We start from the raw sequence: 18,233 nt of genomic DNA on the forward strand, positions 1-18,233 counted from the left end.
AATACTATTTTTGGAGACTTATCCTTAGAGATAACAGAGGCAAAAAGCCTCATACACACGAGTACTATGCAGAACAACAAAAACAACCTAAATCCCTCATAAAGGAAAGGTTGCTATCATTAGGCTCATTAAATTACAAAAGTTGCTAACAAAAGAAAGCAATAATGACAATTTCTAGTCATTTGTCTTTCCAAATCTCCCTCCAGAATAAAGCCGTAATTATCTGTCCAAAAGTTCTAAGCAAGCCACCCAGGCTCAAAAACCTCCTTTGCACATGTGGTATTAAAATTCCTGGCAAAGAGACCTTCAGTCTCTTCAGTGTCCAGCCCAGCCTGTCTTTTTTAGCCTCATTTCCCCAACTCCAATCCACAGTCCAGCTATAAAGGATAGGCTGTCTTCTCCAAGCACAGTGTGCTTTATGACTCCACACTTCTACATGTTATCTCCCCCTTTGTCCTTTGCCAGGCAGGCTTCTCATCCCTTCAAGACTCAGATCAAATGGCACCTCCTCTAAGGAGCCTTCCTGACTGTCTCCAGATACTTCCTCAGTCATGATTCCAAAGTAACTTTGTTGTTGCTAAAACAGTCTTTTTGACTTCATACTAGTATTTATGTTATGTTTGTCTTCTCTAGCAGTCTTTAAGAGCAGGCACCATGTCTTAGTAAGCTCCAGAGCCTAGTGCATTAATTAAAATGTTGAATGATTCTTTACCATTTTCCTAGTTTCTTAATTAACTTAGTTAATTAACACCAAGTCCTGGTTCTAACACTGTGTGAGCTGGGCCTTAGTCTCCTGATCTATACAAGGGATAGAGTCAAATGCTGCATCTGCATGTAATTTTTCAGCTTTAACCCAATCAATTTAACCAGTATCTCTGAGGGTAGGACTTGAGAATCTAGGTTGAACATGCTCCCCAGGTGATTCTGCAGCCCCACCTGTTTGGGAACCTCTGGACTACATGACTCCTCGGTTTCTCTAACTATAATATACACCAAAAATGCAAAACACCTGAAATAGCTCTTCACTCATTAGAAGCAGCACCAACATGCCACTTATATTATACAGGCTACTAAATAAAACCTGATAATTATCCAGTAAAACCAAACAATTCACTAGAAATAAAATACACACTCATGTCTCAAGTACTAAGCTTTCCAAGTTTTCCTGTATTATTTTTCAGGTCTGCCATAGTTAACTAACTATAAAAGGAATGGAAAAAATGGACCTAAACATTTATGTAAAGCCCACCATGTGTCAAGTACTCTGGTATGCATCTTACATACACTGACCCATTTAATCCTCACAACAACGGATTAAGAAACTGAGGCTCACAGACACTGTAAACAGTAAGTGATGGAGCAAGATTTTGAACCAACCTGTCAGAATCCAAGGGGATGTTCATTCATTTGTAATATTAGTAGTTCTAATAATTAGACCAAACAGAAAAGCAAGACATTTAGATACAAGCACTTTCAAGTACTGTAAATGTTAAGGCCTAGGAATGCATGCATAGACCCTCAAGGGCTCCCCTCCTTTGGTCTGATTTGCTCATCACCACCACTCCAGAACTAATCCTTGCCAGAGACTTCTGCTTTGGGGCTCCTCCTCAGAGAAACCTAATCAATGTAAGTGCTGCCTTTAAACTGTCTAGAATCACATGATGTGGCAGATTTCCCTAGGAAACATTTCAACCTCTGGGAAAGAAATGCACCTCCTATCTTACATGAAGTAGGAAGGGGAGGAACTTTAGGGAAAAAAAGAGATTAATATTTGAGAAAATTCCCAAATAACATATTCCCCTCCAAAAATATATATATATATATATTTTTTCCACTTAGTTTCTCTAGATGTGAGGCCTGAAAGCATGAGGTCAAAAACAAGCTGAAGTGGGAGACTTGTTGCTTTTGTAAGGACTTATTAGCATAGCACCAAAGAAAAGGTGGTGATGTTTTACAGTGGGAAGGGGAAGAAAGAAAGAGGAAGGGCAAACAGGTCCACTCGACTTTATGTCTGGGTCTTATCAAATATGACAATCATAATAAACTTTAGCTGTCTCTGGATTGATTTTGGATTTGACAGTCCCTTGGATAGCAGGAGTAAAACTCCTTGAAGGGTTGCTTTCTCTGAAGGCCTTGCCTCTTTCTTTTCTATCCTCCTCAACCCACTCCACCCTACACTTTAAATGTCAGATTCAGTTAGAACCCTCTCACTACTTAGTACCAGTAACTGCTCTCAAAATATAAGCATACCTCATTTCATTACACTTCACTTTGTGGTGCTCCACAGATACTGTGGTGTTTGTGGCAACCCTGTTTTGAGTAAGTCTATGTGTGCCATTTTTCCAACAGTATGTGCTACAGATGGGTAAGAATCAGGGACCCACGCAGCAGAGTCTTGGAGAGGAGGAACTGTTAATAATCACATCTTTTGTACTAAGCTACAAGAATAAAGACAGGAAGCATGTGGGACCTGAGAGAGGGCCCCACCCTGGGACCAGGTAAGGAAAAAAGGAAAAAAGGGCAGAGTGCTGTGTGGTCATGGGTTGTTCTGTCTAAATTATCCAACTGTCAGTGTAAAAGGTTGTTTAATTCATTGGAAACATGTGACTTGAATAATTTTTTAAAAATCTGTAAATTATTAAAGCCCGCCCACAGAAGTTATTATACAATAAGAGTTAATGAGGGAATCATATTATTCTTTAATATTATACAACCTGCAGGGTGATTTAGTATAGTGATTAAGACCACCGGCTCTGGAGCCAAACCACCTAGGCTGGAATCCCAGTTCTGCTACTTACCAACCATGTGACCTTGCGCAAGTTACTTAATGTCTCTATGCCTCAGATTCTTCCTCTGTAAAATGGAAATAAAAGAGTCTGCCTCTTAGAATGGTTGTGAGGATTAAATGAGGTAATAAATGTGAATAAAGACTTTAGAACAGTATCTGGCACATAGTAAGGGCTCAATAAATGTCTGCTGTTATTACTAGTTACCACAATTACGTATAGATTCTATCTTCATGTCTTTTTTTCTTTAAAATATAAAGCATTACTGATTTATGCCCAATCATGTTTCTTATATCTGCTGAAGTGGATTAGCTGGCATCCTTCATTAAAGCAAGAGAAGAAACAACAAAAAAATGCCTATCTATTTAGCTTTGTAGTTACCATTCCCTTTGGGTATATTTGTATTTTGTTCATTCTTCTGTTTAGATCCATATTCCCCTATGTTGTTGTAGTCCTTCCACCTGAAGGACTTCTATTAATGTTCCTTGTAGTGCTGGTCTCCAGTGATGTATTCTTTTAGCTTTTGTGTGTCTGGAAAAGTCTACATTTTACCTTCATTTTTGAATGATACTTTGCAAGGTAGAGAATTGCAGGTTGACAGTTGTTTTTTTTCTTTCAGTGCTTTACAAATGTCACTCCACTGCCTCCTTGCTTGCATTGTTTCTGACAAGAAATCTACTGTCATCCTTACCTTTCTTTTTCTGTATATGATGACCTGTTATTCTCTGTTTGCTTTGAAGATTTTTTCTTTATCACTGATTTTCAGCAGTGATATACTGAATATGATGTCCCTTGGTGTGATTTTCCTCAGGTTTCTTGTGTTTGGAGGTTTATTGAACTTCTTGGATCTGTGGGTTTGTAGTTTTCTTCAAATTTGGAAAATGTCTGCTATTATTTTTTCAAAAATTTTTTTAGTCTCTCCTTTTTTCAGGGATTCCAGTTACATTAGTGTTAATATTAGGCTGCCTGAAGTTGTACCAAAGTTCAGATACTCTTTTCACTTTTAAAAATTCTTTCTTCTCCATTTTATTTTGAATAGTTTCTATTGTTACCTATTCAAGTTTACTAATGTGTTTTTCTGCAATGTCTAATCTGTCATTAATCACATCCAGTGCATGTTTCATGTCACAGTGAAATTTTCATCTCTGAAAGTATTTTTTTTTTTTTTTTTTTACATCTTCCATGTCTCTACTAAACTTTAAATTTTTTGTACGTATGGAACACAATAATAATAACTGTTGAAGAGTCCTTATCCGATAATTCTAACATCCGTGTTGCTTTTGGATAGGTTTTGATGAACACATTTAAGTTACTTGGAAAAAATTTAATCCTTTCACATCTTGCTTTTAATATTTGTTCGCTGAAACCAGAGCAGTGTGTAGGCTAGAGATAACTATTGAGGCAAGACCCTTCTAAGTACTCTACCCAATGATCAGTGTATTAAACAGGCATTCTCCTCTACGTGAGCTCTAAGTACTGTTTCCACTAATCCTGTCCGATGAGATGGTTCTTTCCCTGCCCCAGGTAGTGTCCTCACATGCATATGCTAATCAGCACTCTGCTGAATACTCAAGGGAGACAACTGCAGATCTACAGAATTCTCTTTCTGTGCTGCTGTGTCCTCTCCAGTACCCTTCCTGCAAACTCTAGTCTTTTGGGTCTCACTGGCCTCTCATACCGGTCTCCTAAATCCAGATTTCTGCCAGGCTCTGACTGCACTGACCCACTCTGCACAATAGCCTAAAAATTCTCACAAAGCAGTAAGCTGGAGTAATCTTTGTTTCTTGTTTCTTAGAGATCACTGTTGTTTATTGCCTTCTGTCTAGTTTCTTATAAGCTGTTGTTTCATCTATTTTGTTCTTTTTTCCTTTTTGACTGCTTTAGGTAGAAGGGTAAATCCAATCTTTATTACTCCGTGTCGGCTGGAAACAGAAGTCAGAAATTGACTCTTCATTCCTAAACAATATTATACTTTCTCCTTTTTAACCCTTTAGAGGGGTCCATAAAGAAATTTGTAGTATAGAAACCTAGTTCTGTCATCCATTTTCAGTTAAAAAAAAAAACATCAATGTGCATGTAAAAACACTGTAGACTCTTGATTAAAGCATTCATAGATGATATTAGTGACAAAAATAAATCAAAAGAACAGATAGTTTAAGCCAGTGTTTCTATGGCTTACTATGTTTTGGAAAAATACAGAGACTTGCACATATTTCATGAAAAACAGGTATGAGGTTAAATGACTTTAGGTAATGATGATTTGAATAAGGCTAAACAAATTTCTTTCTTTCTCAGAGGCTTTAATGTGATAACATGCACTGTCAATTCCCAAAAGAGGTATACAGTATGCAGTGTATCCCAAACTTACTTAATTCAGAGCATCTCACAGGACTTGGTTAAGAAAGAGCCACACTTCAGGAAACACTGTTGCTGGATGACAGCACAAGCCTAATCATATCAGGTTTTTCCTATATATTTTATTTTCATATCCCTGTTTGGAGAAGGTAATTATGCCTTTTATTTAAAATATCACCTTTAAAAATATGACACAATCTAAATTGTTAGTAAATTTTGAATTAAGGAAAAATGAATATTGTTCAGATTTTCAGAATTAATAAGCTATAGTATTATATAGAGCTAGCAGAGTTGACCCCACCTTCTGAAAACAACCAGTTACTAAACTCTGTGGGGTAAATGCAACCAATGGTGAGTCTTTTCTTTGGTGCAAAGTGACTGAAAATTTAGTCTTGAATTCTCGTACATAATCATACTACTTTGGACAAATCAACAAAAGCTCAATTTCTTTAACTATAAAGTATTATAAAATATAAAGCTGAACTACATAGCCTCTATGAATTTTTTAGCTCTAAGTATGCTACTTTCCAACTTATTACATTTAATATTTACTAAACAAAAGTGAAGGTATTCTTTTAAATATAGCTTATTCAAAATCATCAAATATGATTATTTCTGTTTGCACAGGTCCTCCTTTATACTTATAACCTAAAATATTTAAAACTTTAAACGTGAGATTCATTTTTGACAAAAAGCAGATTTTTATGTGACTCTACTGTCTGAAGTGTAATTATATTTTAAACATAGCTGTGTCTATGGACTGGGGGGAGGAGGCTAATGGATCACAGCGTAATAAACTTGGAATACCTGAAAGCAAAGGATTATCACTGAGTCAGAAGCAAAGCAGATAAACATGCTGTGTCCTTCTAATTGCTACTTATTCTCAAAAGCAAAGTTTAGCTTTAATATCATGAGAGAACAGTATTCCAGTGGACAAGTAGAAAGATGTAACAATAATGACATCTAACAAATGTTCTTTAAGAAATTTTAATTATTTACCTGTAATGGACCCAAGATAGAGCTGGTTGTATACATAAAAAAGAGACGAAGATAACTTAGAACATTTGCAAATGCAAAAAGCCCTTCTGCCACCAGTGTAGGATGGAATGCATCCCAATCCTTCCGATCAGCAAAATCATGAAACTAAGGTTAGGAAGAAAAAGCCAAAGGTAAATAAGCTCTCTCAATTTAGGAAAATAAAAGCAAGTATTCTGACCGTTGAAAGAAAGCCATTTTAATTTTGTCTTCTTATAGGGGGATCTCCACTTACATTTTATAGGGTTCTTCTTTTTAAAGAGAAATAATATTTTAATGAAATAAAAGATTATTATGTATGTGAGGCATTATCACTCTATATGAAGAGGTTTTTCCATAAACTCTTACATTTTAGAAAATTAAATATTTTTTAAATGATCATTAAACTTTTTATCAATGAAATGTTGGCTTTCTTAAATTTCACAACACAAACGTTAAGTACATGTGCTGTCAATTAATTCCCTATCATATTACACTAACCTACTCCTTTGACTTGGAATTAGAGTTTTTTCCCCCCCTTTTAAATACAAAATAAAAAAGCAGGCATTATTGTACCTAGACATAGCGGTCAAATGTCCCCATTGCCTGGGATAGTTTAGGATGCTGTACCAGTTGTCCTGGCATAATTATTAATAGTGCCCCCTTTCACTCTCAAAATGTCCTGATTTGGATAATAAATTATATGGGTACTTCACTTATAGAACTAAAGAGATCAATCTGAAAAAGCAATGTCTCTCAATCCCATTATCAAACAATTTATCTATATATGACCAATTTTTATTTTCTGAGTAATTTCACACTCTAGACACTGAACATACCTAACATATTCCATAGTACTGATCAATTAAATAGAATTTTTTAATAAAGTAAAATGATGTAAAATAATGAGCTTGCCTTTTCAATAATCTATAAACTAATAAAAAAAAACAGAGAATATTGTATATTTTAGTTCCTTGAATGTGACACACCAGAAGAATTCTGAACTCAGGGTTTAAACAAAGTTAGTTAACACAAAATTTATTACCCTTTCTGGGCTTGGGGGAACTTAAATTTTGATGAAAGTAAAATTATAAGTTATCTATAAGGGTAGATTTTTGTCAAATTCTAAATAAAATATATAGTTACTAGAAAAATAACATTTACATCACTTTTAAAGCTGATAATCATGATTTGAAATGTGTAAAATATTACATAATGGAATGGAATGGAATGGAAACTCTTTCTGGCAGATATAAAGATATCTAAAACTAATCATTTTAAGTTACTTTGTTCTCATTTTAAGTATATACAGGTTAATAAGCTAAAAGAACCTACAGTCAGATATAAGGAGTTGGCATGTAGTAGAAAGAAAATGCCTAGACAGAGCAGGATTTAAATCTAGTCTTGGTTTCTTACTGTGTGGTTTGGACAAGTTGTTTAATATTTTTAGTCTTCATTTTTCTTATTTGCAAAATGGGAATAAGGAAATAAGGACTTCAATCTCAAAGAATCCCAGGGTAGATAAAAAGAGATAAAGTATACCAAATATCAACTATGGTCCCTGTTATATAATACATAACCATCATGTAAAGGTACATAACACCCTGTAAACTACTGGTAAAATAGGAAACTATGTGCACACAGATAGGCTTAGAATGAAAACACACCAGACACTGATCTGGCTCAATGTAACTCTGAGTTACATAGCTAAATATCTTAGTTATTTCCAAAATAAACTTAATTTGTGCCTTCAATTGACATAGTAAATAGTCACCTTGTTGTGAGCAACCACTTTGAGGGCAAAGGTTGCCAAATAAAGAGAATTCATGACAAAACTGAGTTGATTACGAGATTCTTCTAAAAAGTCTTCCAACCCTTCATACCAGAGTCTTTTAATGTCTGACCAAATCATCCCTAAGAAAAGGAAGAAAAAAATCAGGTAACACTTTCTTAATTCAATAATAAACTAAATATTAAATAAATAATCCTTGGGCCACCTATAGCCTTATTCAAAAGAAAAGTAACAAAAACAAAAACATTTTAGTGAAAAGTTCTTAAAATCTGAAAGAAAATAACCTTAACTTTCATATGACTTGAAGAAAATAACCTTAAGTTTCATCTTTGGATATGGAACAAATATAAGAAACCAAATAAATTGATGCCAAACACACATGGGCACAAACACACATGGATACACACACATGGACACACACAGGGATACATACATACACGGAGACACACGCGGATACACACACACGGACACATGCCCGCCCAAGGGGCTCAGTCCCTGATCCTTTTCTTTTCTCTACCTATACTTACTACTTTAATGATTTCACCCAATCTAATGGCTTTAAATATCATCTATATGGCAAAGGCTCTCAAGTTTATATATTTAAGTTCAAATCTTTTACTTCTACAAATTTAAGTAAACCTAGTACCAGGTTTCAGCCTATTTTGTTCTGTGAGTGTGAATGTCAAAAAAAACAAAACCACTGCGGCTGATTGTGCATAGTGGGCATTGCACCCTCCCTTAAATCCCATTTTACTCAGAATCAAAACCAGTCTTTACAATGGCCTGCAAGGCTCCATATTACCCATCCTCTCTGACCTCATCTCCTACTAATCTTTTCTTGTGCTATTCTAGTCACACTGGCCTCCTTGCTTCCTTGCTGTTCTTTGAACACGTGACTCCTGCCTTTAGGGCCTTTATACTGGCTGCTCCTTCTGGCTGGACCCTCCTCACCCAGAGATCCATTTGCCTAACTACTTCACTTTTTCATGCTCATCACCCTCCCTGACTACCCTATTTAAAATTGCAAACTCTTTGCAACTTTAAAATTGTCCCCCACTCCCAATTCTCCTAACTCTGCTTTTACCTTTCTTTTGTAGTACTTACCTCTTTTCTAACACTGAATATAATTTACTTATTAGGTATATTATTAATTGACTATCTTTCCCCCACTTTGGGTAAGCTCTTCAAGGGTAAGAATCTTTGTTTTATTTACCAATGTTTCCAAATGTCCTGAAAAGTACCTGATATAAACAAGGTGCTAAAAATATTGCTAAATGAATAAATATACAAAAATAAGAACCAAAGCAAACAAACAGAAAAACTTTCCCTTTTTTGGCCAGAAGCTCCTTTATAACTATATATTTTTAGGAGTACCAGACTTCAGTAACATAATTCAGGATCATTTTATGGTACATTCCTTCATTAAGTCATTTTCAGGAAGAATACAGAGTAACAAAAGAATAGAGTGCTGTAGCATCACACATGGGTGGAGATAAAATTAGTCCAATCAGAATCATTTTCTGGCTTATCAGTAGGCAAAATAATTCCCCTGGGAAACACAAGAAACATCCTTGAAGATCTCTGTTCAAAACATCGTAATTATGCAGTACCCATATTTTATACAGAAAAAAAGTTTTTAAAACATTTGCAGATCTGACAGGAAAAACATTTTTAACAATTCCACCTCAGTATGTTTTTACTCAAAATGAATAGATGAAAACTGTCTAAAAATGTTAAATGAAATAGTCTAGCAGGTAACATTTTATTAACTCAAATACTGTTTTATTTGGGGAAGGAGTAGGGATGAAAGCTTTCTGATATTTCTTATGTTCAACCTTCACCTACCACTCAGAGCTGTGGAGCAGAAACATATTAAACAAATCCTCTATGACCATACTTTCTTGAAGACTCAAAATTATTGTCTAATCCTAGATCCTGATGTGTGCAAATCCTTATTTATGAAATATCTTCAAACAAAAACCCTTATATTTAAACTTTAAATATACTCCTGTTGATATTAAAACATCAAACTAAGAAAGATGCTTACAGAAATGTATTTCTGTGAAATGCAATATTTCACCTAAAAGAAACTCTTAACAAAAACTTACAACATGGAGAAAACTTGATCAAAAAAGACAGACATGAAAGTACAGTGAAGACTAGTTGGTTAGTTTCCCAGCTCCTCTGCAATACCCCCACAAAATGAAGCTAATACACTTGATGTATTCCATGTTTCCAAGCTGGATCAAAAAGAACAAAGTAAGTTTAAACTAATTCAAGCAATGCAAGCACTACATAACTAACATTCTATACTTTAAGTCTTCTTTTTTTTTTTTTTTTTTTAGAATTAATGTTAATAATAACATTAGAAAGCAGCAATCCCAGCCATCTTGGGATTTCTCAAGGGTTTGATCTTAGGTCCTCTCTTTTTCTCAATTTATTCTTTCTCCTTGTGTCTCACCTATGCCTATAGTTTCATATACCACCTATTTTCAGATATTCATACCTTTCTAACTCAAGCTCCAGACCAACTGCCTGCTTGCCATCCCTTTTAAATATCTCAAAGGCTTTTCAAACTCAACATATCCAAAACTGTACTCAGGATCTACCCCCAACACACAAATCCCCAAATCTAGTACTTTTCCAAAAGACCAATATTGCTTAATAATCTCCCTGTCCTTCACCTCTCATATACTATGTATTTCCAGGTCCTACTGGCCTTACGTTATAAATATCTCTCAAGTCTGTTACCTTCTCTCTTTATCACAATCACCCTAAGTCCAAGGTACCATCAACTCTCATCTGGATTAGTGCAACGGCATCGATACTGATCTCCATCTACTCCTGCCACAGCACTATCCTCCCAGCCCATCCTCCACACTGTAGATAGAATGATCTTTTCGAAAGGCAAAACTGATCATGTCAGTCCCTACTTCAGGTAGGCAATGGTTTCCCCTTGTTCTTAGTATAAAGTCAAAATTACTTAGCCTGACCTACAAGGCCATGCATGGTCTGGTACAATATGTTTCTACAGCGTCATCTTGAATCAAGCTCTTCTGGTTCTCCCTGCTCCAGTAATGTTAGCCTTTACTCACATCCTTCTTTGTACCATTCTCTCTTGCCACTGGGCTTCTGAATGTGCTTTTATCTCAGCCTAGAGTAGCTTCCTCTCCCATTTCTCTCAGTTGACATCTATTTATCTTTTAGATCTTAGCTCCCTTATTACTTCCTCAAAGTGTTTTTCCCCACATCCCTGACTAGGGCAAATGCCCCTATAATATGCTTGCTCTCCTAACACTATGACCTTTAATCAATAGCACTTAATGTATTTTTGATTTTTCATTTATCTGTATGATTTTCAAGTCAAGTTTTTGATGGTTTTATTTGGCTTTTATTAGATCATAAGCTCCATGAGTGTAGGGGCTGTATCTGCTTTTGCCTGTGCTTAGACAAAGTAGGTGCATGACATTAAAAAAATACATTTTTATAATAGCCATTCTATTATGTTTAATAGCAAAAATTAAGTAAAAGGATACCACTAATATTCTGTGCATTCCTCAACAAATTATTCTCTTTTTACGTACCTTCCTTTTTATAACATAACCCTACTTTTTTTCTGAAAAGCTAATGAAAGCAAACAAAACAAATATACAAAAATTGGTCATGATGAATTAAAAAGTCACTGTGTTCATTGTTTGAAATAATAAGTTGAACTAAGCAATGACTTTAGGCAAGCAAGCAAAATACTCCTCCATGCTCACTTAGAGCAGGTTTGGATCTATATACTGAAAAAAAGCCCAGAGTGACCTAATTACATAAAAGGCTTAAGAAGACTTCCTTGGCAAGTCTTATTGAGATCAAACTGTTTCAAAGTAGAAGCTGTGCTGAGGAAAGTAAAATACTTCCAGGAATTTTACTGGCTTAATGCACATGCATTCTTCTAGTGAGGTAGAATATGGTTAGAAAATTAATCATATTATGTGTGTAAGGGGGTACATGGTTATATACATGTAGTATCATTGAAAACAGCATCATCATTCTTAAAAGGGAAGAACCATAGTTTTACTATTATTATGAAAATCGGGGACAGTAATAATATTTATGCTATTCAAAGAGTGGTATGACTTAGTTTGGTGAGTTTTTACTCATTGCTAAGACATACAAACTTTAACTTGATTCTTATACAGACTTGGGTAAGCTGAATACAACAAAACACAGAAAATATTCTTTCTTATTACTACTTAAACAATAGGTTATAGAGATAAATGTTATAAAATTTCATCTGTTTAAGACTAAGGAATATATAACAATCAAACAGTTTAAATGAATATAGGGAAAGTGCTTCTTAGCAATTCTCGTCAAACTAATGTGTAAAATACTTCCAGGAATTTTTTAACTACTCAAATAGCAATACAAACATATTTCACATTGAAAAGAGTCCCACAATCCAATATAAAACCATATATGATAAAGTTTAAATTATTTCCTAAATTAAAATATTAAATTTTAGATAAGAGCAAAACTACAGGAAATAAAAATATTAACAAGAAGGAATTATTTAATTCTCTTTAACCTAGAGTTTAAATGTATATTATTTTTACTTTACCTAATTTTAAACATTAATGCATCATTGATTGAATACTGTTAAAAGCAAAACTCTAATTATAATCAAGTTACCTGAAAGTAACTGATTTTCAAATAAACATTCTAAAACATAAAAAGTATTTGTATAGCTAAAGAAGAACTAAAATTGAACATTGTGAAATAACTTATCAAAGTATTAAATAATTGAAACAATCAGGAATGTATTAATCAAAAAATAAATATGATCAATACTTTGTGCCATATATAAGACTAAATTTTAATACCCTTTTAGTCTATAGCAAATAGTAGATGGACAGATGGGAAGTGCTGAGGTTAAAAACAAGGTAGAAGATACAGATGGAAATAAAGAAAGTGTCTTTAAAATACCATAAACAAATAATGTGATTCTACCTCAACTCTCCACACGCACCCTGACACACAGAGGGCAAGATGAGTAAAAACTGTAGAAGGTGATTTAAGATATTTATTATATAGTGTAATACTTATAAAAATAATTTTCAGAAATAAAATGTCTTATACTTTTAAAAAAACTATCATTTCTGAAGAGATCTGGCTATCACTACAAAGAAATGATTTATGGAATGAGTCACCAGGGACTCCTTTAAATCTAAATTAAATAATGTTTCCAAAATAGAGATAAAGCAAGATGTATCTGCAAAAGTTCACAGGTTCTAGGCTGGGCACGGTGGCTCATGCCTATAATCTCAGCACTTTTGAGAGGCTGAGGTGGGGGGAGCACGAGGTCAGGAGTTCGAGACCAGGCTGGCCAACGTAGTGACGCCCCATCTCTACTAAAAATACAAAAATTAGCCAGGTGTGGTGGCAAGCACCTGTAATCCCAGCTACTCAGGAGGCTAAGGCAGGAGAATTGTTTGAACCTGGGAGGCGGAGGCTGCAGTGAGCCAAGACTGTGCCATTGCACTCCAGCCTGGGCGACAGAGTGAGACTGTCTCAAACAAAACAAAACAAAAACCAAAAAGATCATAGGTTCTTAAAAGGAAAACTAATGTTATAAATGAAATAGAATAGTTAACTTTTAAAATGCAAAACGGTATAAAATAGTTTCAAAATACCTAAGAAAACTCCATATTCTTACACCAAAAAAGCATTCATGTGTTAAAGCTGTTTTTCTGTTTTACAATCATGAATAACTGTAGAGTCTGAGAATAAATAATTTTAAAATTCCATGTATTTAAGAAATATTAAATAAGAGATATGCTTCCTTATCATCAAGTTCAGGAACATTTATCTTTACAGACATGTTAGTTAAGTCTTCAGTGATCGTGGAAGTATTCAAATTCTTGTGGTGTGAACACTGTGAAATTGTAAATTGAACTCAATATTCACAATGCCATCAAGCAAGAAAGAATTAGTGGGCTAAATAAAGACAAAACCTTTCAAACTAACTTGATACTTACCAATAATCCACAGTATAAGAAGATAGTCTATTCTTTCAAGGGCTGGCCCCATTGTATTTTTCTTATCCTCATTGTAGACAAGAGAGTATAGATTAAGCAACAGCAGAAATGTGAAATATGATGCTCCATGAATGATAAATTTCATAAAAGGTGTGTGAATGATTCTGCCAAACTGAGATTTGGGAGCTATCAAATAACAAAGTGACAAAACTGGCCAAAAGATGCCTACTGTCAAAACAGTCATTATCTTCTTACAGGTGGGCTTGCGTCGGTAACCTGACATCTGTCCAAACCAAACAGTGTTCAGGAACTGCTGGCAGTTAGACTGGGAGACAAACTGAAAAGGACATACACACACATTAAAAAGAAAAAAAGTAAAAGGAAACCTTTAAATACTGATTGGTTGATATTCAAAGTTTACTGAATAAGAGTTTACAAATCAGTTCTATACATTGAACATAGTTTTGTTTTTTCCCTTTTTCTAACAAATAATAAAAGCATGTAGAAGTTAAGAAGATAGACTATGGAGCCAGATTACCTAGATTCAAATCTGGGCTCTGCTACTTGGTAAATGACCTTTACCAAGTTTTTAAATTTCTTTAAGCATCAACTTCCCCATCTGTAAAATGGGAACAATAATAGTATCTACTCATAAAGTTATGAAGATTAAAGGTAAAGCCCTTAGAATAGTGCCTGGTTCATAGCATGCACTCTTTAAGTATTAACTATTATTATTAGCCTACTTAGCCATTTTGTCATGTTTAATATATAAAACCTCTTATAATAATATTTATGAAATTTCAAAGTTAGCATGCACAATCCATAGAAAAAGATACTACTAACTAATGTTGGACATCTTCAGTGTAAAGAAACTACTGAGTTTAGTTACAAGAAGCCAAGATGTCAAGATAGCAAAAACAATAAAAAGCTAAATATTAGACCTATTCTTGCTCCAAGAAAACACTGCGGATTTCTTAAAAGGTATTAAAGACACTCTTAAGCCTGCTTAAAACTGAATTTCCTGTGAGAAGAAAAGGAAAAAATATTCCCAAATATGAGAAAAATCTTAGTTCAGGTACAGAAACTAATTTACCAAAGTTTACAAATCCTCTTAGTTGATAAATTTCATAGGCAATATTTTTCCAATATAATGCTCATGTTGTGAAGTATAACTTAAGGGTCCTGATAATTCTATATATAATCATGTGATCAGGTTTGAAATTATTATAAAATGATATTATTCAGGTAATCCACAATAATATTTGGTCAACCTTCTGTTTTAAAATGATTTATCCCAATTCTACAAATTATATTCTATTCTTATAATAGAATATAATTTGTAGAATTAACACTGTAGTGAAAAAAAGAATTGGACAGAGTTTTGTTGTTTATTGTGCTTTCAAGAAAATTTCTAATATACTATATAGTTGGCCCTCTGTATCTGTGGGTCCTACATCTGTGGATTAAACCAACCATGAATCAACAATATTTGGAAGAAAAAATCCACAAAGTTCCAAGTAAGCAAAACTTGAATATTCTTCACAGCAAGTACTATGTTGAATCAAGTGCATGAATGAAATGAGGTGTAGGCACTGTATTAGGTGTTATAGGCGATTGAAAGACACTTTAAATATATGGGAAGATGTGTATATATTATATGCAAATACTTAATTTTGGCAATTAAGTCTTACTTCATTCTTTACTCTTCTGCTCAGATTCCAATGTTCTTGGGAAATCTTAATTTGTCCCTCAAGGTGAAATGTTGGGAGAGAAACAGATTTTCCTCTCACCAATGACTAGGTTTAGTAACATCTCAAATTCAGTAGTTTCACCTTTCCTTCAAATATCAAAGCAATCTCAGGACTGATTACTGTCCTTGCTATGCCTCTATACAATGATGATTTAATTCACAGTAATGTTAACTATGTATTTGGAATAAAAAGTTTAACTAGAAATGTTCTAAGTCTACAGTAAAAGATGGACACACTTTCTTCCCATCATCAAGAGGTGGGGAAGGGGGAGGTCAAAATTTCCTACTCTTCAATTCAACAGGCTTGTGATAGATTTAACTAGTAGATTCTAACAGAGGTGATGCTATGTGACTTCTGAAGGTAGGTCCTAAAAGGCCATGCATCTTCCACCTTGCTCACTGGACCACCTGCTCTTGGAGCCATGAACTGCCATGTAAAAAGCCACTCTGAAGCCACCATGCTGTGAGGAAGCACAGGCTACATACAGAGGTCATATGTATACACCCCAGTCAGCCCGCAGAGGCTTCTCAGATCACATCTTCAAAGTCTGCCCACTGTGATGGCCATGCCTCTCCTTGGTTCCTGCTGTGAGTTCTGAGGAGCCCCACCTTCTGTGGACTCACCCATCTGAGCACCTAGACCACTCAGAGCTCCCTGTTCCTGAGGCCTCAGCTGCTGCTCAGACACCAGACATGTGAGCAGAGAAGCCTCCAGCTGATGATAGCCCCGTCATTTATCTCCAGCTGAATTCTCAGACACGGAGAAACAGAGACAAATCATGATTGCCATGCCCTTTCCTAATTCCTGACCTAAGAATCCATGAGCAGAATAAAATGATTATGAAATTATTATAAAATAACTGTGAAGTGTTTTATGCCACTAAGTTTCAGGGTAGTTTGCTATTCAAGATTGATAACCTAGACAAAGCTTACCAACTATTTGAGAAAATATCTTCCCAATTGATCATATTTAGAAATCTAGTTTTAAAAATTATTTTACATTTTCATTCATCTTTAAAATAGCAAAATATCTTCCTTTCAACTCACAAATATTACTGTTACTTCCTGTCTTTTCTTTCATCATCTTTAAAACGGTACATTTGGTTCCATTTTGACTCCACTCTGTGAGTCCTTCAGGGATATAGCTATCATTAGAAAATTGCCTCTTAGATTTTTTTTCCTAACCAGGATAATTTTAGTTCTTTACACCTTTCTTTGAGGTTCTTTTTTTAAATCACTTTAATTGATTTTATACCTTGTAATCCCCTTATTCTATCATTTTCTAGTACTTCATGTCCCTTTTAGGTTGTGGAACACAGAAGCAAATATATTAACCTATAAACATCCTTCATCAATTCCTCCATCAATTTCCTAATAGCTTTGTGAGGCTCAAATTTTTAACCAAGATAAGAAAAAATTCTGCCCTTAGTACCAAAGGTCCTGTATCTGGCCTTCTATCATTATATATTTCAGGCCCCATTTTTGTAATAATATAAATTTGATAAGCAAGTTTTATTTAAACATGTATATTAATAATGAAAATAGTCTTAGAATACCTAATAAATACCATTTACCAACATCTCATACTATCAATTATATATTATTATTATCTACATATGAATTTCACTGTTTAGTTAATTATCTCAAAAATGAAATTTAAAATGCATATCTTCCTGATTCAAGTTCCTGGATCATGTGTATATGTATGCATGGGGAGTAGAAATGGGCATTTCTCTTAACAGAAAGGGGTGATGCCAGAAAAGTCAGATTTAACTTAGTTATCATATCATGTACCTCTCCACTTTTGAGTTTCACAATGAATTATAAATAAGGAGAATCAGGAAATATAATATCTGATACTTTATTTTTAAATAGAAATCACTATTACTATAGAAGGGGCTATTTCTAACCAGATCAATGAAAACAAACCTATGACAGACAAAACACAAGATGGAAACTTCACTATAAAGTTTGTACCTACTACAAAGGATCTTACCTGTGTAGCAACTATTTAGCAAAAACATTAAATCAACATCCATGTTATAAATCAATATTACCAAAAATAATAAAAACTACCATTTATTACATACTTGCTTAATGCTAATACTGTGCTAAACCCTTTTAGTATATATTCTTAATTAATTATTAAAACAAAAGCTCAGACAGATTCAATAACTATCCCAAGACACAATTTTTAGGAAGCAGAACTAGGATCTCAACCCAGATGAGTTGCTCCAAAGCCTTTGCTCTGAGCCACTAGACTACTGTAGAGAAAATAATTTAAATACGTTACAGAAAGCCTCATACCTCTTTTTGGTTATATTTGATAGCAAGTTTTAGACGACTTAAATTCATTCTTTCTTCTAATAATCCCCGTTTGTCAAGAGGCTCGTCACTAGACGTATGGTTTAGAATAACTTCCAATTCACGGGAATTCCGGGCTTGCGCAAGTAAATCCTTAGCAAACATTTTACATTGCCGAGCCAGTTCCTCATAATCATTCCTACAAAATG

General features: G+C 34.4%; 1 protein-coding gene across 10 annotated transcripts in view; it reads right to left on the reverse strand.

Annotated features, from left to right (window-relative positions):
- The window catches only part of TRPC1 (transient receptor potential cation channel subfamily C member 1), an 82,228-nt gene that overhangs the window by 8,652 nt on the left and 55,343 nt on the right, over window positions 1-18,233 (reverse strand). For 6 of the 10 annotated variants that reach the window (XM_008008845.3, XM_008008841.3, XM_008008839.3 and 3 more), the window contains 4 exons: window positions 18,028-18,223; window positions 13,971-14,307; window positions 7,930-8,069; window positions 6,141-6,284 (listed from right to left, as the gene is read on the reverse strand). The exons of 1 other annotated variant lie outside the window; for it this stretch is intronic. In XM_008008845.3, coding sequence (XP_008007036.1) covers window positions 6,141-6,284; window positions 7,930-8,069; window positions 13,971-14,307; window positions 18,028-18,223 — 817 coding nt within the window. The remainder of the gene's footprint in view (window positions 1-6,140; window positions 6,285-7,929; window positions 8,070-13,970; window positions 14,308-18,027; window positions 18,224-18,233) is intronic. 3 more of the 10 variants (XM_073023524.1, XM_073023525.1, XM_073023526.1) reach the window with 2 other exon arrangements.

The sequence above is a fragment of the Chlorocebus sabaeus genome, chromosome 15 (genome assembly GCF_047675955.1).
Source record: "Chlorocebus sabaeus isolate Y175 chromosome 15, mChlSab1.0.hap1, whole genome shotgun sequence".
NCBI lineage: Eukaryota > Metazoa > Chordata > Mammalia > Primates > Cercopithecidae > Chlorocebus > Chlorocebus sabaeus.